Source organism: Thamnophis sirtalis, unplaced genomic scaffold (genome assembly GCF_051295495.1).
Source record: "Thamnophis sirtalis isolate CommonGarterSnake01/CBP01778 unplaced genomic scaffold, rThaSir2_p1.2 scaffold_6, whole genome shotgun sequence".
Classification (NCBI taxonomy): Eukaryota; Metazoa; Chordata; class Lepidosauria; order Squamata; family Natricidae; genus Thamnophis; species Thamnophis sirtalis.
The window spans coordinates 20,212,958-20,235,530 of NW_028261386.1; the positions used below are offsets into that span (position 1 = coordinate 20,212,958).

Below are 22,573 nucleotides of genomic sequence, written 5' to 3' on the forward strand. Positions count from 1 at the left end.
AGCTTTCAAAGTAATAACCATCATTTTAAATTGGGCATGGAAGCCTACTGGTAATCAATAAAGGGACTTCAGGACTGGTGTTATTTTTCCTGGCAGGATACTCCTATCAATAGTCTAGCCACCACATTCTGCACCAACTGTAGCGTCTGGGTCATCTCCAAAGGCAGCTTCGCAAACTATGCATTATAGTAACCTAACCAGATGGTGATCAAAGCATGAGTTACAGTCAGAGTATCTTGGTCAGCGTTATAAGCTGAAGTTGAAGAAAGTTCCCCCCTGGCCATAGCACTTACTATTTTAACAAGAGCTGAAAGACAAGAAGGACAGGGAGTCACAACCTATTCAAGGTGCTAGTCGTAACTTATAAAGCCCTTCATGGTATTGCATCTGGGTACTTGAGAGACCGCCTGCTGCCAATTACCTCCCACAGACCCATTAGATCTCACAGGGTTGGCCTCCTCCGGGTGCCATCTACCAGCCAATGCCATCTGGCTATTACCCGGGGGAGGGCCTTCTCTGTGGCAGCTCTGGCCCTCTGGAATGAACTCCCCGCAGGGATTCGGACCCTCACCTCTCTCCAGGCCTTCCGAAAAGCCATCAAAACCTGGCTTTGCCGGCAGGCCTGGGGGTGATGAGTTCCCTCCCCTCTCGACATGTATGGTTGTGCGACTGTTGTCTACTTTTATTATTTGTATTTTGTCTTTTCTGTTCCCCCTTTTTCCCCCTTGAATTGTTCGCTGCCCTGAGTCCTCCCGGAGAAGGGCGGCATACAAATAATAAAATTCTATTCTATTCTATTCCTTCATGGGGAACCCAGAGTAACTGTTGGGACTGGTGTAATTGGATTACACAGCCATTCATTAACAAAGGCAACTCCATTTAGATAAGACAGGGGTTAGCAACCCATGGCTCTGGAGCCACATGTGGCTCTTTCTTTCATCCCTCTGCTGCGGCTCCCTGTTGCTGGTTGGCTCCACAATTGATAGGGCTTTCAGTTAGGACAAGTAGAGGAAAAAGGATGCTGTGCTAGGAGGAGACTTGGGGGGGGACGACTGGACTTCCGTCTGGCTCCAGAATTGAACGGGGGGCTTCTGGTTAGGATCTTTGTGGCTCTTTCAGTGTTTAAGGTTGCAGACCCCTGAGATAGGATTTGACACAAGCTTGTTTCATCCCATCCACATTCTCATAGGCTCCAGGTACTGGTTCAAGACTTCTTATGAGATCTCCAATCCAGCCCAGGAGACTTTATATTAGTAGATGTCATCAACATATTGATGATACCACACTCCAAATGGACAGATGACCTCCCCCAGCAGTTTCATATTAAATAATATGGGGGAGGGCACTGAGTCATGGAAAACCCTCACTAGAGATCCTAGGAAGATCAAGCTTTGCTCCTCATTACCACCAACTGGAACCACTCACTCAGATATGAGCAGAGCCAACCACAAAATGACATTCCCAACACCCAATCCTCGTAGATGAGCTAGAATGACATCAGAGTTTTTCGTATCAAATACCACTTGAAAGGATTATAGAACCAAGAAGACAACCCTCAAGGCATCCAATGCTATTTTAGCCACATGCCCAATCCTGAATCCTCATTGCAGATCATTCATCCTCATAATTTAATGAAGGGATATCTATCAAACTAAACCTGCATGCGTCTCCAGTAATGGCCCATGGAAGAATCTTTCAGGACTCCTACTGCCAAGATACAAATTAATTGCCCTCCTTTGGAACTGCTCCCCTCCATTAACATCAATGGCCTCACAGAGAATGTCCCACAACTAGCGGTGCCCCTTAGTCTTCATGACAGATACCAGTGGTGGGATTCAGCCAGTTCGCACCTATTCGGGAGAACCAGTTGTTAACTTTCTAAGCAGTTCAGAGAACAGGTTGTTGGAAGAAATTTCCCTTTGTTTTTTTCCACTTTACAGGGCTAATCCTGTAAGGAAGGCAGGAAGGAAACATTCTGGTGTTGTTTCTAGCCTCATCTTTATTGCCCCGCTTACAGAAACTGCCTCACCGGTTAACCCTTATTACATTGTACTTGAGAGACCGCCTGCTGCCAATTACCTTCCACAGACCCATTAGATCTCACAGGGTTGGCCTCCTCCGGGTGCCATCTACCAGCCAATGCCATCTGGCTATTACCTGGGGGAGGGCCTTCTCTGTGGCAGCTCCGGCCCTCTGGAATGAACTCCCCGCAGGGATTCGGACCCTCACCTCTCTCCAGGCCTTCCGAAAAGCCGTCAAAACCTGGCTTTGCCGGCAGGCCTGGGGGTGATGAGTTCCCTCCCCTCTCGACATGTATGGTTGTGCGACTGTTGCTTATTTTTATTATCTGTATTTTGTCTTTATGTTCCCCTTTCTCCCCTCTTGAATTGTTCGCCGCCCTTAGTCCTCCCGGAGAAGGGCGGCATACAAATAATAAAATTCTATTCTATTCTATTCTATTGTAACAGCTAAGGTGAAGTGCCCATCGGCGTGAGTGACATTGAATTGGCCATGCCCACACGGTCACATGATCATCGAGCCACGCCTACCCAGCTGGTCATTAAGACAGAGAACCGGTTGTTAAATTATTTGAATCCCACCACTGACAGATACACACCCTTACTATGCATATCCTTTTTCTCAACCTATTTGCCCGGGGATCCTCTTTTCAAGCCCTTAAAACAGCTTCCATCCCTTCGCCTCCTGGCCACACATTCCATACTAAACTGACGATCAGTTGAGCAACAAGAATAACAGCGACGATAACAACAGAAACGTGATTCCTTTTCGCCTGTTCTGAACCTGCTGTTGTTTCTCTTAAGAAATGGGGTGCGGGGGGAGGCACAGAGGGAAGCAGATGGCAAGCAGAGGCACAAAGCAGTGGGGTGAGGAGGGAGCCTCCCTCCAGAGCAGCTGTGGGGGCGTGATTTCCAATGAAGCTCCTTTGTCAGGAAGGTACAATGGTCTGTCACCCTGGCAAAGGCGAACGCCAGAGAGGCCTTCCCTATCAGGGCAGACGCCAGGCTCCAGAGTTATCATTACACACGATGTTGCTATGGCACCCTGTGGAAACGCCCCCCTCAGTGAGGCCATAGGGTGCGTCAGCAGGATGCAAGAGGGCTGCCTCAGTGAAGACCGGGCCTAAAAATACATCCAGGACAAAATCGGATGTGCCCCTCCCCTGTTTCTCAAGAGGGAGCCTGCAGGGGTCCCAAATGATAGACAAGAGATATAGAAGCATAGAATATACAAGGATCCCCGACTGAAAGACACTATACATTTTTTTTGTCTGGTGTGGGGCAGGAAATCAGGAGTTTGCAAATAAGGATATATGGAAGGAGGGACACCCCGGTGGTCAATGACCTCACAGACTCTGGCATTCGCTGACCCTTTCCCCCCCCAGCCTCCACAGATTGTGCAACCAATCTCTGCAGAACAGCGACTTGCTGCCGTTTAAAAAAAGTGAAATAGCATTCCGAGTTGTCAACATGTTTGGCACATATATTTTCATCACGAAACCAAAGCCTGAAGCTTCATTACATTGACAGAGTCTCCCTTTCCCCGGGTGACATTGCTTTGTCATTGCCCCCTGCAGTGGCCCTCAGTCGCCATGGGGGGGGGGACTTCTTAAAATGCCTGAAGAATGTTTTCATGCAATGCGTGAAACCAGTCAGTCATTTGTTAAGTGAATCACCGCAGTTGTTAAATTAGTAATACGTTGAAGTGACTTTGCTTGTCAGAAGATCACAGAAGGTGAATACGAGTCAGTTGTCAAACATCCAAATGTAAATCATGTGACCATGGGGATGTCGCAATGGTCATAAGTGTGAAAAATGGTCTTAAATCACTTTTTTTCAGTGTCGTTGTAACATCAAGCGGTCATTAAGTGAACTCTTGTAAGTTAAGGGCTATCTGCAATAGTTTTCTGTTGTGGCCCAGCAGGAGCCGTTGGGGCTGCCACCAGACTCCGACAGAGAGGGGCCCTATGAGTCGGCTTTGGAGGATGTGGAGGACCCTGGACAGGGTTCCGACTCTGAGCAGGGCGCAGAGAGGCTGGTTGGCCACCAGGAGGTGCCTGAGCCTTGGACCAGTGGAGAGGACACAAGGGAGTGTGATCCGGATGTCAGCAGTGGGGAGGAGCCAAGGGAGTTGTTCCTAGATGCCCGGCACCGGAGAGCTAATAGGTGTAAGGAACAATTATGCAATTACAGGAGGTAATTGCACTCAGCTGGTGGTCATTAGGCTCCTCTCCAGACTATAAAAGGACTGCTTGTGCACATGCCTTTTGCAGAAGTCAACGCAGGAACTAATGTCGGAGAACATTATTGTGAGCTTGGCAGGCTGGATTGCTGCCACGGCTTATCTGTGCTGGATTGCTGCCCAAGTTTGTCTGTGCCGGTTTGCTGCCAAGGACCTGTCTGTCTGTTAATTAAATGCCCTAACTTATCTTTGGCTCGGAGTGTGTGTTGGTGTGGGATGAGGGGGGTCAGAATAGCTTTCGTACCTTAAGTATTTATGACATTTACACCAGAGGTAGGTTTCTGCTGGTTCGGCCCAGATCGGGCGAATTGGTAGTGGCGGGGGCAAGAGGCTCCGCCCACCAACTCGGACACTTCTGCGCAGAAATGGCATGCACGCACACAAGCAAGCCAGTAGTAAAAAAAAATGGAAACTCACTACTGATGTACACCTTGCCTTAAATTTAAGGAACTGACAATTGTTGGAAGAAATGTCCATCTGGGTTCAGTTCCAAGTGGGTAAAAAGACACTGGATTCATGGAAGTTGCTTGGAAAGAAGGTTTTAATGGTGGACAAGACCACATGCCTTGAGGTCCTGGGGGAAAAGGCGATCACATGCCTTGGGTGAAGAAGGGAAAAAAGGGCAGAGATGCTGAGAGGGCCCTGGTTTTATGCCCTCTCTGGGCCCCACCCCAGAGCTTCCCATTCCTGTGTAAGAAATGCATTCCTGTTGGTGGTCAGACTCCCAGGGGGCGGTGCAGGGGCAACTCTGTAGGCTGTCTCCCAGGCTTCCTTGACTTGCTGGGTGATGATATAATCTTCCCAGGTGCCATATGGTGAGATGGGTAAAAGGCTAATATTATCATGTCCTGAGGTCCATGCCTTAATTCCATCACCCTGGAACTGAAGGGTGGAGATCTTTGTTATGTAGAATAGACTGGCTCAGGCCTTAATGGCTCATTCACAAAGGTGAGGGCAGCTCACTTTCTGCCTCTCTCGCCTTTCTACTTCTCTTTTTAAGCGAAATATTCTGCCTTTTTAATATTTCCTAAAATATTTCATTTCTCTAGGAGAGGGGTGGGTTTTAACTTCCAACCCAATAAAGTAAAGGAAATGGCTGTATTCATACAATGCATTTAACTAAGTCAAGAAAAGCTCAAGCAGACACAACCTGCTAACCTCATTTATTGTTAGCAAGGTTAGCATTCTGTATCTTAGTGTAAAACCTACCTGGTTTAATTTATTGTTCGGTTTGATGAACAAACCCCAGGAAAAAAGGGTTTAGCTTCTATACTAAATGTAAACATAACCAGTGAGTTCTATTAAATGGGAGCTTAAACCTGGGTTTCTCCAGAGGAAAAGACATGTCTGACAACATTGCTGAATTTTCATCAGTTCTGGTTGGAACAAGTGACCTGACAACTGAATCCTTCTCCTCTCTAATCTTGACCTGGTATCTCTAGCACCTAAATTACCTGAAATCAGTCTTTAGTTCCAACTCAGAACTGATTCGCAATGCAAACCCTTGGTTTTAAACAACCAGACATTTATTCTTACTCTTTTTATACCATCTGCATGAAATTCTGAAGAATCTTATAATTGCAACACTTTTAGGTTAACTTGATTGGCCCCAATAAATGTGTTACTCAGGTATGATTTTAAGTTTTTCTGCTACTGAACATTATGGTGATGATTGTTCTTTATTCCTAAGGTTGCGAAGCTATTTAATAGCAGTGGGCAAGATGGTAAGCTCAACATGTAGAAGTTAGAACCTCCTGCTGCAGACACTCATTCATGAGAATTTTCACAACAAACAGATTATTTTCAGAATTACAGCATGCTACAACGTTCCAAGATCTGATCTGATGTAGGTATGTAAATTACAGCATTTGTGTGACAACATAGTCACTTTTCATAATTATTTCTCATTCTTCTTGTAGATGTCCATGCCATTTACACATACATGTAGGATAATTTCAAAGATAATTAGGAAGAAATGCTCAAAAAGGCATGGGACTTTATGTGCAGCATTTCTTTAAAGCTTCAGGCTCTCTTTTCAAGACCCTAAAAAAAAACAAAAAAAAAACTGATTATCTCATTAACTCATTAAAGTAGCCACTTTTTCATGTTTTGCAAAAGTGTGGAAAAATGAGGTGCGGCATTTTGAACCAAATATAAGTCTATCATATACATTTATACTTAGTCATCTAACCACACAATCTCACACACTCACTTATTTTTCTCCTGCTCCCTGCTAGCCTTTCAACACCCCACTACAGACTACAGATTCACCATTATCATTTGCTACAGGAAAGAGTAATCTGTTTCCAATGAGTATAATAGGTGATATATAGGATCATTCAATTCAAAACCTTCAAAATAGACATTCAATATTGAGGTGAGAAGAGCAGGAGGATAAACACAGCTTCTTGAGAGAAAGCAGAGGAAGGATCCTGCCTATGTAATGCCCAAAAGAATGAAATATTGTACATAAGAAGCCGGTCAGCTAAATAGAGAGCCATTGAGATCCAGGAAAGTGTAAACTGAGTACATCCTTTTAAAGCAGCTGCATCCTTTTTCAGACTTTGGTGCAAATATGAAAAACAGACCAATAGGGAATAAAATGGTGAAAAAATGCCTATATTCACACAAAATGCATAATTAGGTCAATTAAGGACCTAGCAGCTATATTTGCATAACATGCTATGCTTAATTAGTTTAACTTTATGCACAGCATTTTGAGAACTCCTTTGTTTGGTTAATTTAAGTTTCAATGTATTATATAAAACCAGAAATGTGGTTTCATTTAATAACAGGTTAAACATGTTGTGTGGAACAGAAACCTTAATCAGATAAAAGGCAGCTAGAAGTCAAAGATAATGAAGGAACAGAGCTCTTTGAATTTAGCACTGGGGAGGCCAACTGTACTTTTAATGAGGACAGTTTCAGAGTAGAAACCTGCTCAAGAGAGAACAAGGGAGACCAAGACAGTATAAAATTTGTAGAAGTGGAAAAAAGCAGCCGCTTTCTGCAATTTAGAGGCAAATTAAGGCAGCTGCTGAGAAGAAAAATGATTCAAAGGATGGCTTTTTGAAAATAGCGGATAGACCCAGTTAGTAAGGTAGAGGAGAGGAAGACAAAACAATTTCTTGACAATCAAGAAATGGTTAAGACCTGGTTGTGCCAGCAACCCATGGAGATCCCAGGGATAGATGAATTTGTGAGTTGGCTCTGTTAACAACCCTGTGTTATTTTTTTTTGTTTGGGGAGGGGGAGTTAATATAATTTTAAATGGTGATATTTATTGCTCCTATCTTTGTTGTATGCTGTCCAGAGTAGCTTTTGGTGAGATGGTCGGTTATATAAATTACATACATAAATTTTTATTTCGTGAATATTTTTTTGCCGCCTATCTCATCTTGGGGAAATTCTAGGCAGAGTGGAATGAATGGAAAGGGGTGGAATTATGCAAGGACTATAAGGCAGCAAATTCAGCAAGCAAGGAGGAAAAGAAAGGCTGAAAACGGGGAAGAAAGTGGGAAAGCTGGGGGAGGGAGGGGAAATAGTTGATGGTTTTGATTTTAGAACTGGAAGCAAGAAACGAAGGCTCAAAAAAGATGAAAAGATGATTTTACCATTAGTCAATTTATTTAATCAGTTTCTATGGACAACCAACTCACAATCAAGACTCTGAGCCTCTAACTTAGTATTTAAATCGAAATAGCAGCAATATGTAGAACAAGGATGGGTGTACCACCCCTACTGCAATCCCACTGACTATATATCCTGTCTGAAATGAATCCAGGTTAATTTGTTTCTTCCAGGGTCTTCTGAAGCTGCAAACCAACCACCTATATAGGGAAGGTTGGAGACTGGATAAAGGTTGTCATGAGCAATTGGATCCAGTGATGGTTTCTTGAGGAGGTGGTAGAGCAGCATCTCTTTAAAAGTTGTCAGAACCCTGCTGCTCCGATCAAAGTAGTAGACAATATATTTAAATTGCGGTGGCTTTAATTCCTTAGGACTTGTGTTTATACCAGGGGTGGGGTATGGATATGTTTTACTGCTGGTTCGCTCAGGGACATGCTTGGGGCACGCACATGCGCAGTAGTGAAATAATGGTTTCTGCGTATGCGCAAAAACCAAGATGGTGTTGCCTACGCCACCGCCGATAGAACTGGTTTGGAGGTGTGGGCGGCCGAGTTACTACCTACTCAGGCAAACCGGTCCAAAATGGTAGGAACCCACCTCTGGTTTATAGCACCATTATATCATGGACAATAATGGTAAAAAAATAAATAAAGCTACGGAGAATGATGAAAAGTTCCTTCACGTAGATGCTGTGAATAAATAAGAAATCAGGATTGAACGCTGCCATGGAAGAAAAATGTCATAAGGATAAACAGCTGAAAACATTTTTAGAAAGCATCATGCGTGGATTCTATAGGGCTGCCTGCTAGATTTTCAATTCCCAGAAGTCAGGAAGAAACTCACGAAAGCATATACATTTTAATAAAAGGAAGCACCTTTTCAGAGTCTGATAAGATGCCACCAGGTGCCTATTTTTAGATACAATTGACTAACATCGTGCCCTTCTACGATTTCTAAAATGCCCAGGTGGTGGCAGAATACCCAGGAAACATCTTTCAAACAGGTTATATTTTCTCTTGAGCTTTGGCCAACTCACCTGAAAGGAACATACTATACATGAAAGGAGTTGTGTGCTCAGTGGCCAGTTTTAAATTCAGTTTGACCAGCAAATCTCAACTGGGGCTACTATGGTACTTCTATTTACCAGTGCTTCCCAAAAAATTAGAATAGAATAGAATCTGGAAGGAATCTTGGAGGTTTTCTACATCAGAAAGTCCTTACAGTATTTAAATGTCCCCGTTGGGATTGAGTAGGGGGTTCAAGTGTCATTGCTCAAAGAAAAACCATTCTTACCCAATTTGGGATAATTTACCCAGGTCTGGGAAGCACTGATTTCCGCTGCATTATGATTCTTCTGGTCATTTCTCAAAACTGATGCCCAAAGAAGATAAAACAGGCCAGGCTACACCAGTCAGTTAATAATACTACTTGTTAGGAATATAATCTAATGGTTGGGTTGGCAATATATAAACCATGTAACAATGTTGTACTTGTTTCTTTAAATCATACTGTAAAATGTGATTGGTTGTTGTTTTCCTCAATCGGCCATAAGAGGGAGCCAGAATGACTGTTAGGTCTCTGTTAGATGCTGGGCTGATCTGATCTGAGTGTTTTTGGAGGCTGGCTGTTAGAAAGTGCTGTGAGCTATTGTAAGTTTTTGCAACTGCTAGCAAACTTTGAGTACTGAACTGATTATATAATATTGGACTATGTTATTTGGATTATCCCTTAACTGAAAGACGTTGATGACTGACTGTCTTATCCATGTATGACTTGGACTGTTTGATGGACTCTGATACCTCTAATTCCACGAAAGTAAAAGCCTATTTAAACTGCAGTATCTCTGTATGCTGGTTTGTGTGTTCTCCAACACAACTCTCCAACGCTTTGCTGAACGCACTCGGTCTCCCAACAGGGAGCTTGCCTAACAATACTTATATAATGACCCAATGCCAGCAACTAAGCCAGAATCATAATTCTGTATTAATGCAAACAAATGTTCACATTGAGGAATATTACACCCCTTAATTTTCCCTAGTAATAAGCAACCAATTTCTCATTTCAGAAATCATGGCTCCTTGAACAGGATGTCTTTCAGCACAGAGTGTATTTCAGTTGAAAACACTCCTTGACTTACAACAGTTCACTTAGTGACCCACTCAAAGTTACAACAGCACTGAAAAAAGGGACTTCTGACCATTTTTGAGACTTATGACTGTTGCATCATCCCCATGGTCAAGAGATTTGCATTAGGATGCTTCACAACTGACTCACATTTATGACGGTTGCAGTGTGATCACGTTTTGTAACCTCCTTGACAAGTAAAGTCAACAGGGATACCAGATTCACTTAACAACCAGGTTGCTAATTTAACAACTGCAAAGGTGGCAAAGAAAGTTGTAAAATGGGCCAAAGTTCACTTAGCAAATTTTTCACTTAGCAACATATATTTTGGGTTCAGCCAGGTTGAGAAGTTTGAAGTTCAATCTGTTGTGAGAATCTTATCAATTATCTTAGCATGTTGTGTTAAGGCTACCACACTAAGTGATAAAATACTTTATTTGTTTGGATAGAAAATGTTTCATATGTTTTCTTAAATTGAGTGCAGCAAATACAATCTCAGTGTAATTATTCTCACACATTTTCTTTATAACTCTGTACAACCTAAGATTAAACTCAATCTTATCCAGCGATAAGTGGTACTTCTGTGTAATGTAATTTGAACTATTTATGTACTTTCAGCAAAATCTAAAAATGCACCAGTTTTCATCTAACACTCTCAAGCAAAACCATGGTTAGAACAACTTGCTTAAGAAACAGTTCACAAAAGCTTTTGATGGCAATGTATAGTTGGATTAGCAGACTATGCAACCCCAGACTTGTGACAAATAAATCATAACTCTATGTCAGTCTGTTGGAGTTTTCTCAGTGAATTATGGTCAAACCTGCTTAGCATCTGTGAACATAGTCATGCAATCCATCATATTTTCAGAACTTTGAAAATGGGCCATAATATTATATAAGAACCCCATAAATGAATAAGACATAGCAAGAGAAAGGAAGGCATTAACTTCTCTCTACCTACAATCTATTGGATTTAGATGGAAGGCTCCTTGAGTTTAAGATTTGGTATTTTTTTTCCATTTTTGTTGCATTAATAACCCATTTCTCCAGAAGCTAAAAGAGGCACACCTAACACATTCTTTTTATCTTTGTCCTCCCAATACTCTGAGGAGATAGTTTGCTTTTAACTCTCATCCTCATCTGTCCAGCAACAGTAATTCATACAACATCATCTTAATCAAGTTATTATAATCCTATTTTGGGTTCCCATAGAACATTGAACCACAAAGTAACCAAGTATATGGGGTTGCTGTAACAGGCTAAAGGGGAAAAAAGGGTAAAATGATTAAAAGTAAATTTAATATGTTGTTCAGTGCAGCTGCCAGATTTGTAATTGACCTGATTAAATGTGTTCTGTGACTGCAACTGCAGAGTTTCACACCTGACTGGGAATTTGAATCTGGTCTCCTCAGTCCTATTCCCACAGGATGAATTTACATATTATATTAAGCTATAGCTTGTTACACTACGACACACTGAATAAACTACAAATTGTGAGATGCACTTAATACACCAAGCCATAAATCAGTGCTATCAACAGAAGCTGGGTTCATGAGATCCTAAGCCACAAGCAAACTTGACATACAATGGGTGACCCATTAATCCATAAAATTTAACTAGGGTTTATTCAACTGACACACTTTTAATGGCTTGCCTAATATACTAAAACAAACTTAATTACATAGGCAAGTTTTGTACACATGGTAAATTTAAATGTAATTGGAATGTTTCAAATTCAATGTCCTATTTCAATAGCGATTGGAATTGTAGATTGGAGGTTTTTTTCAACAGTTATTTTTGTGCTTGTTATTTTTGCTCTACATTGCCCATGGTTACATTGTTTGAGCTGGTTGGCTTGATAAATCCAATAAATAAATAAATCAGAGGATATTTGTTAGGAATATGATCTAGTGGTTGGGTTGGCAATATATAAATCATGTAACAATGTTGTACCTGTTTCTTTAAATCATACTGTAAAATGTGATTGGTTGTTGTTTTCCTCAATCGGCCATAAGAGGGAGCCAGAATGACTGTTAGCTCTCTGTTTGTTACATGCTGGGCTGATCTGATCTGAGTGTTTTTGGAAGCTGGCTGTTAGAAAGTGCCGTGAGCTATTGTAAGTTTTGCAACTGCTAGCAAACTTTGAGTACTGACCTGATTATATGATACTGGACTATGTTATTTGGATTATCCCTTAACTGAAAAACATTGATGACTGACTGTCTTATCCGTGTATGACTTGGACTGTTTGATGGACTCTGATACCTCTTATTTCCACGAAAGTAAAAGCCTATTTCAACTGCAGTGTCTCTGTATGCTGGTTTGTGTGTTCTCCAACACAACTCTAACAACGCTTCTCTGAACGTACTTGCTTTCCCAACGGGGAGCTTACCTAACAATATTCATTTTCAGAAGGACAGCAAATAGTAGTAAAAACAACTTCTCCTTCTTGTGCCATATCCATCATTGGACATTGGCTATCATATTGGCAATCCTGTTTTTGTCAACAGCCGCATGAAAAAGTACTGCTGAGTTTTGTGGAAACCAGTAAAATCAACACATGTAAATGACTTGCACACAGGAAATCAGTAAAAGACCATAAACCTACTTATCCTTCTGCAACTCTGAGAAGTAAGATGATGCTTAGATTTTAGTTTTTAAAGGAAGAGGAATAGAGTACAATAGCAAGGAAGATATTTTTATAAAGACTTTGAATTGTGGGATGCAGAATTCTAAGAGTTCTGGTTTGCTGTCATATGGAAATAAGGAAAATCAGATTTGTAAAGGAATTCTGTGTCCTTGGCCACTTGGAAAAGCCACTGTCTGTTAGCAAGTGGAGGAACATGAATGGGATTAGTCTCCCATGATCCAATTATAATTGTTATAATTCCTTTACCGTATTTGGTTTGTCTTAGTCAATTGCACCGAACGGAATCTTCCCTGCCTCTAGTCAATTTTATTCTGCCTTTGTTAATATTGAGCAATCCTCTTTTTTCCAGCAAGAAAAGAGGGAGGAATAGTTGTTTAGGGGTGGGAATAGTTCATTTACGTCTAACCACAGTGGTGGGTTCCTACCAGTTCGGCCAAGTTCAGCCAAACCAGTAGTGGTATGGCGGCCTGGATCGCTGGAACCAACAGCGACCCAGGCTTGCCACGTCCCCGAACCGGTTCCCATCTCTTCTGCCGTTGCTGGCATGTTTTTGCCCATGCACAGAAGAGATTTCAGTCAACTCTGCATGCGCAGCAACGCGCAAGTGAAGCAAGCAGCATGCGTGCAAAACGCCCTCTCGGTGAACTGGTAGTAAACCGGTTAGGCACTTACCACTGTTTAACAGAGCTACATAAAATAGGGAACTGAGCCTGATCCCTGTCAGGTTGGCAAATAAATTCCCATCTCATTTCAGCCTTAATAATATGTAAGTCGAACCCTGCTGAGATGTTTTTAGAATTTTGTCTAAAACGTTTAGTTTCAACTGTTTAAACTTTTGTTGTTAGAAACTTTTTGAAACCCACCTGTAATTTGCACAGCATGAACGGAACTAGGGAACTGGAGCCCTCTTCAATTTATGTTTAATTGGAAGCTCCAGTTTCAATCCAGTATCGCTTGTTCTGAAATAAACCTTATTGCCCTGACTAGGACTGAGAATAAATCTGCATCAGGTCCAGCCGTACAATTGATTGGTGTATGGCTGATTGGTCCATTGGATGTCTCTGAGCATGTTTAGAGTGCATAGCAATGATGGGATTCATTTTTTTTTACTACCTGTTCTGTAGGTATGGCTTGGTGGGCATGGCAGAGAAAGGATACTGTAAAATCTCCATTCCCTCCCCGCTCAAGGGGAAGGATACTGCAAAATCCCTATTCCCTCCTGATCAGCTGGGACTCGGGAGGCAGAGAATAGATGGGAGCGGGGCCAGTCAGAGGTGGTATTTACCAGTTCTCCAAACTACTCAAAATTTCCGCTATGGTTCTCCAGAACTGGTCAGTACCTGTTGAATACCACCTCTGGTGCATAAGGAAAAGATGACCACAACATATGATTACAATTCAACCCAAACTATCTGTTGCTAAGTGAGGGCAGTTGTTAAGTAAATTTTGGCCTACTTTACAACCTTTCTTGCAACAGTTGCTAAGTGAATCACTGCAATTGTGAAATTAGTAACACAACTGTTAAGCGAATCTGGATTCTCCGTTGACTTTGCTTATCATAAAGGACATGAACCTGGGATACTACACCCGTCATAAATATGAGTCAGTTGCCCAAATGCCTGAATTGTGATCACGTGACCATAGGGATGGGGGCAGCGATCCTAAGTGTGGAAAATGGTCACAAATTACTTTTTCCAGTGCCGTTGTAATGTTGAACGGTCGAGGGCTCCCTGTATTCACGTCCAGGTGGGAATTACCCCATCGTCGAGCGAATGCAGCGACTGTACACGTGGGAGTCCGTCCCCAACACGTGGAATAGGAAGCCTTCCCCCCCCCGGCGCCCCCCGCAGGAACATCGTGGCCGCTTGCAGCCCCGTCGAGTGGGCGGGGAAGGAGGGGCCGCCGCCTCCGACACGCCAGCACCGGCGCATGTGCCGCCTCCCGCCCTCTCTCCGCTCCTCCCCTGATCGCCCGCCCGGTGCCGGAGAGAGAGAGAGAGAGAGCCGAGCAACGCAGCCCAGGAGAAGCGAGCGCGATGAAGGACCGGACGCAGGAGCTGCGCACGGTGAGTAATTCGGACCGAGCGGCTGAGGGTCTCCCCGCCGGCCGGGAGGAGGGAAACGGGAAGGAGGGCGGCGAGACGGCGGCTTTTCCGCGGCAACAGGCGGCTCTCCGCCCGCCTTGCTCTCTGACAGCTGCTTTTCTTCGGTACCCGGAGGGACGCCCCGTCAATGGGAAAAACGAGCGAACGCTTAGGAAGAGGGCGGGCGGGGGAGGCGGCAGTGGCTACCATCTCCTTTTCCTGAAGCTGGGCGCGCCTGTATCATCTAGCTGGGGAGGGGCGCGCGGCGAGGGGAGGGATGCTCTTCTTTCCCCTATGGGCGTGAGGGGGGGGCAGAGATTTGGGGTCAGAAGGGGTGGTGGGCTTCCTTCCATTTCGGTATCTTTCCAGCCAGTGCCTTGTCTGCGTGCGCGGGAGGCGGGGGCGGGGATGTCTTTGGCAGACGGTGGGGTGAGTTGCAAAGAGGAGGATGGATGGATCACGAAAGGATGGATGGAGTGAAGGAAGACCTGGAACAGAAAGTGTGGGTTTTCTGGTGGATCCATTGATGGTGGGAATGTGATCCCTGGCCTGGATTCGCCTAGGCTTAAAAACTGTATAAAATAGCCTACCCTGCTGTATTAACCTAGCCATTGTAGTTGATTTGGGGGCTATGTGGGACTAGAACCCTGACAAATTAATGGAAACAAGGTTCAGTTAATGAATGGTGGCTGTCGTATGAAATATAAAGAGAGAGAAGTGGAATGAAGCAAGGGAGAGGATGCTGAGGGTTGGACCACTCAAAGGATGTAAGGATGAAGGGAGTTTGGGCAAAAGACACTTTGCTTTTACAAGAAGTCTTTGACTTAACAATCATCCTTTTAGTAGCTGTTTCAAAGTTACAATAGTACTGTGGTTGCAACAGCACTGAAAAAAGTGATCTATTGCCTTGTATGTAGGACTCCCTTGGTCAAATTTTAAAATCAAAATTTGCATGCTTGGAAACTGGCATGTATTTACAATGACTGCAGCATCCTGAAGTCACCATTTGCGGCTTTCCCAGCTGGCTTCCAACAAGCAAAGTCAGTGAGGGAAGCCAAATTTGTTTAATGACTGCGTGATTCACTTAACAACTGCAATTCCCAGGAGACCATGATGGATAGCACCACTGTGTGCTATCAAAACTGCACAAAAGGCATGGTATTCTGCCCCCCACCATCTGTTTTATTATCTTTATTTTGTTCAGACCCTGTTCTCTTGAAAAGACTGATATGGCTTAATAGAGGATTGGAAGACCTGGACATATATGGAATATTGTACATTATTGTACATTCATGCAGATAACTAGGAATAGATTGTTAATTTCATTGCTGGCTAGACCAACCAAGAGTGGTTGAAACCATGAAATTACTTTGTTAGCAGACAATACAGGGGATTGATTTATTCATAAATCTAATGGGTTGATTTTTTAAAAAATATGTAACTTATGGAATGAAGGTGGAATTCATATTGGAATGTTATTTTTTGATTGGATAATGATAAAGATAAATTGTTACGTAATTGCTACAATTCTGTTTGCTACCTGAGTGTCTGAAGTTGATGTCTCTTGATGTTTGGTTATGTAACAAAGCCTACTTGAACATAGAAGGTGCTTCTATCTAAGTGAGCAAATACAATTGTGGAATGAGAATTCGGAATGTTCAATGTGGAAAAAAAAGAAATGAGGCAGACATGATAATTGGGTTCAAGGAACAAGAAGGGAAGTAACAGGAAGAAATCAAGAGCTGTTTTTTATGGCTATAGAAACTAGCATCAGAAGTAACAAGTGTGAGGAGCAGCTACTGCTCCTAGGTTTTGTTTAAATATAAGGAAAATCTTCCTGGTAAGATCTATACAACAGTAAAACAGTCTACCTGTAGTAGTTGAAATGTCAGGCGTATAGCATATATTGTGGCACAAGTCCACAACTCTTAAACGTAGAACATAGAATAATAGGGTCAGAAGGTACCTTGGAGGTCTTCTAGTTCAACCCCCTGCTCAAACATGACCCTTGATATCATTCCGGAGAAATGGCTATCCAGTCTCTTCTTGAAAACCTCCATTGATGGAGTATCCACAACTTCAGGAGGTAAGCCATTCCGCTGGTTAACTGTTCGTTCTGTCAGGAAATTTCTCCATAGTTCTAGGTTGGATCTCTCTTTAATGACCATCCAAAGCAGCTGCATCATTTCCTAGGACCATGTAGTAGCTTTAGAGAGCAGCCACATGATGCAGGGGAAAATATGGTTCCTTTAAAGAGTTACAGACTAATTTCATTTCAGACACTAAAACACATATTTGAAATTAAATCCAATATGCACTCTAGATCTGGAGAGGTGCCATATAAAATCCAAGATTTTATTAGAAAGAAGATCAAATAATGGAATTATTATTATTATTATTCCTTCAAATAATGGATTTTTTCCTAGATTAGAACAAACCCCCTATACATTTTGGCAAAAGCAATATAAACAGTCAGTAAAGCTACAAGATAATATACTTATAGCCATATACAAAAGATACTTAAGACAATTAAAAAAAACCTCCATTTAATTATATTTGAAGAAAGAATCTGACTAACCTGAAGCTTTAAAAGTGGAAATTGCAGAAAAAATTAATGAATCATTCACTTCTGGTTTTGCTGCTGAATGTACAAGAGATGCCTGGATGGCAGTTCAACAGAGGCAACAACAGATGAGATTATTATATATAAACTGGCAAATTAAAAATAATTCTCTGCTTCAGAATGCAAATATGAAATTGCTGACTTGAAAAATAAGCAACATAGAAAAAGATTGTTATGGGTTGACTGGAAAATAAACAGATATGCAGTAGTTTGTTTAATGGTTAATGGTTAAGTAGCAGTAACCCTGTTATCCTCCTTTTCAATTAAACAGATATCTCCCCTAAAGGTTACTACATAGCCAATGTTAACCAAAGCCCTAACTGATAATAAATTGAATTTCAGGTTAGGTACATATAACATTGGTAACTGCTCATTTAGGAATGAACAACATGCATTACCTTCACCAGACGCCTTCAACTTCCATCCGTTTGCCAAAAATACATGTTCCTTGCTTGTAGTCATTTTTACAAACCGTTTTCTATCTCTAGCAATGCATTGTGATGTTCCACTATCAACAACCCACAAATCATGGTTTACTGGTGCATTGCTAGACAAGCCAAAGTAGACATAGCTAAGTTGACATTAGCATTTTTTCTAGCTCTTCCGGCATTCGGTTGTTTTGCCTTTTTACAGAACCCAGCTATATGTCCTTCGCCCCACAAGAATAACATTTTCGAACAGTATAGGCAGTAGAAGGTGACTCCTCATGTTGTGGTGGTTTCTCTCTCACTTGTTCCCTCTTCATCCTTCTTCTTGACTCTTCAAACAGTCATGCAGTAATGTCAGTCAATGTTAGTTCATGTCGGGTTAAGGCTTCAAGAGAAGATACAAAAACATCATAACTCTCATCCAGTGAGAAGAGTATGATATAAACTTGATGTAGCTCAGAAAAAAATTAGTTCTTTTTCATGTAGCTCCTGGAAAACCCCTTTCATAAAGGTTAAATGAGCTAACATATCTCCACCTTTCAGAAGACGTGCCCTAAACAGTTTGCGTGTGAAATGTATGTGTGCACCTACAGTGTCACGTACATAAATTCTCTTCAAATTATCCCAACATCTTGCAGCAGAATTTTCTCCACGAATATGTATTAACTGTTGGTCATTCAGTGTTAGACCAATAATACACAACGCCCGTTCGTTGCTTTGCTGAAAATCTACTATCTTCTGGGCATCATCATCGTTATCTGGATTCCATGCAGTTACATCCGGTGGATTCTGTACAGCATCCCATAAACCTTCCCTATGCAGGAGTAGACTGCATTTCATAGACCAGGAAACATAGTTTGTTCAATCCAACCGGGTTATCATCGATGGGCTTGTTGATGGGTCGCTCGCCATCTTCTCCAGGATAGTAACAGTCACTAATGAAAACAGCTGTCTGTTTACGGTATTGCGTATCAACACCAACTCTCCTTTAGCTACGTCTGGCACACTCTGGGCCCCTAACCAGTGTTAGGTAAGCTCCCCGTTGGGAGAGCGAGTATGTTCAGCGAAGCGTTGTGAGAGTTGTGTTGAAGAACACACAAACCAGGATACAGAGACACTGCAGTTTAAATAGGCTTTTACTTTTATGGAAATAGAGGTATCAGAGTCCATCAAACAGCCCAGGTCATACACGGATAAGACAGTCAGTCATCAATGTCTTTCAGTTAAGGGATAATCCAAATAACATAGTCCAGTATCATATAATCAGTTCGGTACTCAAAGTTTGCTAACAGTTGCAAAACTTACAAAGCTCACGGCACTTTCTAATAGCCAACTTCCAATTCAGATCAGATCAGCCCATCATCTAACAAAACAGAGAGCTAACAGTCCTTCTGGCTCCCTCTTATGGCCGATTGAGGAAAACAGCAACCAATCACATTTTACAGTATGATTTAAAGAAACAGATACAGCATTGCTATATGATTTATATATTGCCAACCCAACCGTTAGAATTATATTCCTAACAGGTTGACTGGAAAATAAATAGATAAGCACTAGTTTGTTTAATGGTTAAGGCCTCAGTTAGAAACTGGAAGACCATGAGTTCTAATCCTGCCTTAGGTACAACATGAACTGGGGGACTTTGGGCCAGTTGGTCTCTCTCAGTACTAGGAAGGAGACAATGGGAAACCAACTTCCAAAAAGTCTTGCCAGAACACTGCATGGATTTGTCTAGGTCTAGGCTAGGGGTGGCTATCCTTTTTCACATTGCGTGCCAAAAGCGAGGGGAGCGCAGGAGGTTGTGCACTGGCGTGCCCACACCCTTAATTCTTTTTTTTGCCAAAAGTTTTTATATTTTTAACATACATATAATATAATCCAAAGTATACCATTACATCTTAACAAACATTTTTTGAATATTCAATAATGTATCAATTCCTCTTGCCATCAAGCCTTGTCAATTTTTGTTTGTTCTTCTGCTTTCCATACACCATATTATAGTCTATTTCATCTTCAACCCTTCTCCTCCCCCTCTCTCCTCCTCCCTATCTCCTTTCTTCCCTCTGCCATCTCTCTCTTCTCTGCTTCCCCTTCCTCTCTCCCTCTCCTCTCCCCTCTTTCCACACCTTCCCTCTCTTGCCCTCCCTTCTACTTCCCTCTCTCCTGTCTCCTCTCTCTCTTTCCCTCTTTATCGCCCTCCCAGTTTCAATTTTACGTGGTATATTTCTGCCTTTTAGCAAACCCCATGTAATATCAGTGGCATTAATAATTATATTAAAAAAAAACTAATTTCCCTTTTAAAGGTATACCTTTATACAAATTCCATTTGTTTCCTCTCCCCCCCACCTCCCCCCCCCCACCTTCTCAACCTCTTTTTTGGCCGAAGTGCAAAACGGATTCAAGTTTTCAGCTATCCTCATAATACTGTTACATGAGTAAGCGCCCATATTTTTGGTCTCATGTTGTAACTTTAAATATATACTGTTAGGCATATTTCCAAATTCCCCCTCCATTTTTTTCTCTCCTCTGGGTACTTTTCCAACTAATATTTTTCTTATTTGTAACCTGGTATAATCATTTCACATTCCACTACTAATACATATCAGCTGGCTTACTATCTTTATTCACCTTAATTAATTTACCTTTAATTCCTTTTTACTTGCAATTCTTTCTATACCATACATATTACATTTCAGTGTTACAGTTAATTAAAGTTCACAATAGTGTACGCCTCACAAACATTCTCCAACTCCCCCCCCCTCTAATTTTTATTATCTATGCATATTTCCCTTCTTCTCACCTACCAAATTTTTATTTTCTCTTATCCTTTCCATTTATTTTTAAAAAATCTTATATCCCAAATCTCTGAACAACTTCTTCCTTCTCTTTCTACTATTTATATATCCTTTCTCCCCTATATTTTTGTAACTTTTTGCTATACCATTCGTCGTACCCTCTTCTATGTGTATATTCTATGCATGTGACACACACACCCCCGCACATGCGCATGTGACTGCCCCGTTTTTAGCTCGTGATGGACCCGTTTTTCACCCTCCCCAGGCTCCAGAGGCTTTCTCGGAGACTGGGGAAGGTGAAAACGGCCTCCCCTGCCCCCCCCCCCCACGAGGCCCTCCAGAGCCTTCCAAGGTCATGTGATCACCTTTTGCAACCCTGTCACATGAAAAGTCAATGGGGAAGCCAGATTCACTAAACAACCGTGTCACTAACTTAACAATTGCAGTGATTAACAACTGTGGCAAGAAAGGTCATGAAATGCACAAGATGTTGCCCTGTCAGCTCCAGCGTGCATGTACTAGCCAATCTTCATCTTCAGCTGTTTTTCACCCTCCGGAAACTCCCTCCTGAAGGCTCCGGAGGGCGAAAAACGGCCCTACGGCCATCCATAAGTTTGGGAAGTGACTCCCCCTTTGCCCGTAGGGCTGTTTTTCGCCCTCCGGAGCCTTCAGGAGGGAGCCTCCGGAGGGTGAAAAACAGCTGAAGATGAAGACTGGCTAGTACATGCATGCACGCTGGAGCTGACAGGGCAACATCTTGCGTGCCCTAACAAATGGTTCCGCGTGCCACCTGTGGCACATGTGCCATAGGTTCGCCATCACGGATCTAGGCAATCAGCAGGAGTCAATGCTGACTTTAAAGCAGGGGTCACCAACCTTTTAGACCTCAGGGACCACTAAATTCATAATTTTAAATCCTGCGGACCACTAATATGATCTACCTAATGACCGGCTGGGTGGGTGTGGCTAACTCGATGCCACTCACATCAAGGGGCACCTCACCAGCCTCTACTCACCTCTCCCCTCCCAGCCACTCCTCGCCTGGGCTCCTTAGAGCCCCGACAGGAAGCAGTTATTGGAGCTAAGCAGCCAACAGAAGAGTTGGCAAAAGAGCTGGCTCAGTTCAAATTGGATCTACTGAGGAGGTGGCTCAGCAGGAGCACCTCACTGAGGACTACGAGCATAGGCTTTCCAAGCAGAGGGAAGACCTGCGGGAGTGCAAGGCAAGGTACCACCGCCTGGAGGCTCAGCAGATTGAGATGGTCAGCCAGTTCCAGGCTATGATGCAGTCCCACTGGAACAAGGAGCTCTGACTCTTCGCCACCAGCGGCACTTCCCTCCAGCCTTCATCCAAAGCCCTGCATCAGGAGGCTGAAGCAGACCCCATGTCAGAATTTGTGTCCCCCTCCGACTCTCACAAAAAGACCCCGAAAGGGGAGACTCTCTGCAGCAGCACAAGTGTTCGTTGCATGTATCCAGCCTAGGGGCCATAGTTTGAGGACCCCTGATTTAGTGCAATATAAAAAAATGCCAATATTTTTTCTGCGGACCACCAGAAATTTCTCAAGGACCACCAGTGGTCGACAGACCACCAGTTGGTGACCACTGCTTTAAAGCACCCACACATACCCACAAGAGGGCATGACAGGTTATACAAAAACTATTGGATAATGTAAAAAATAAGAGGCAGAGTTTTTCTCCTTCCATTACAACGTTAGTACTCATTGAAGCCGTAAGAACAAGATTCTGGGAGATTGAGCACTGATTAAAAGAAAAATGTACTTACAAAATGTACATTTGCTGTAATCATCATTGAGATAGATGAGCTAATACAGGCAGTCCTCGACTTACCACCACGGTGGTTAAGAGCAGCACTGCAGGCTACTGCTAGATCAGCAGGTCAGCGGTTCAAATCTCACCGGCTCAGGGTTGACTCAGCCTTCCATCCTTCCGAGGTGGGTAAAATGAGGACCCAGATTG

At 42.8% G+C, this 22,573-nt stretch overlaps 1 protein-coding gene across 2 annotated transcripts in view; it reads left to right on the forward strand.

Moving 5' to 3' along the window:
- The first annotated feature begins 14,563 nt into the window (after positions 1 to 14,563).
- The window catches only part of STX1A (syntaxin 1A), a 100,021-nt gene continuing 92,011 nt past the window's right edge, over positions 14,564 to 22,573 (forward strand). The window contains exon 1 of one of the 2 annotated variants that reach the window (XM_014074236.2): positions 14,564 to 14,729. In XM_014074236.2, the coding sequence (XP_013929711.2) occupies positions 14,700 to 14,729 (30 nt within the window). In that variant the 5' untranslated portion in view covers positions 14,564 to 14,699. The remainder of the gene's footprint in view (positions 14,730 to 22,573) is intronic. The other variant, XM_087717336.1, reaches the window with a different exon arrangement.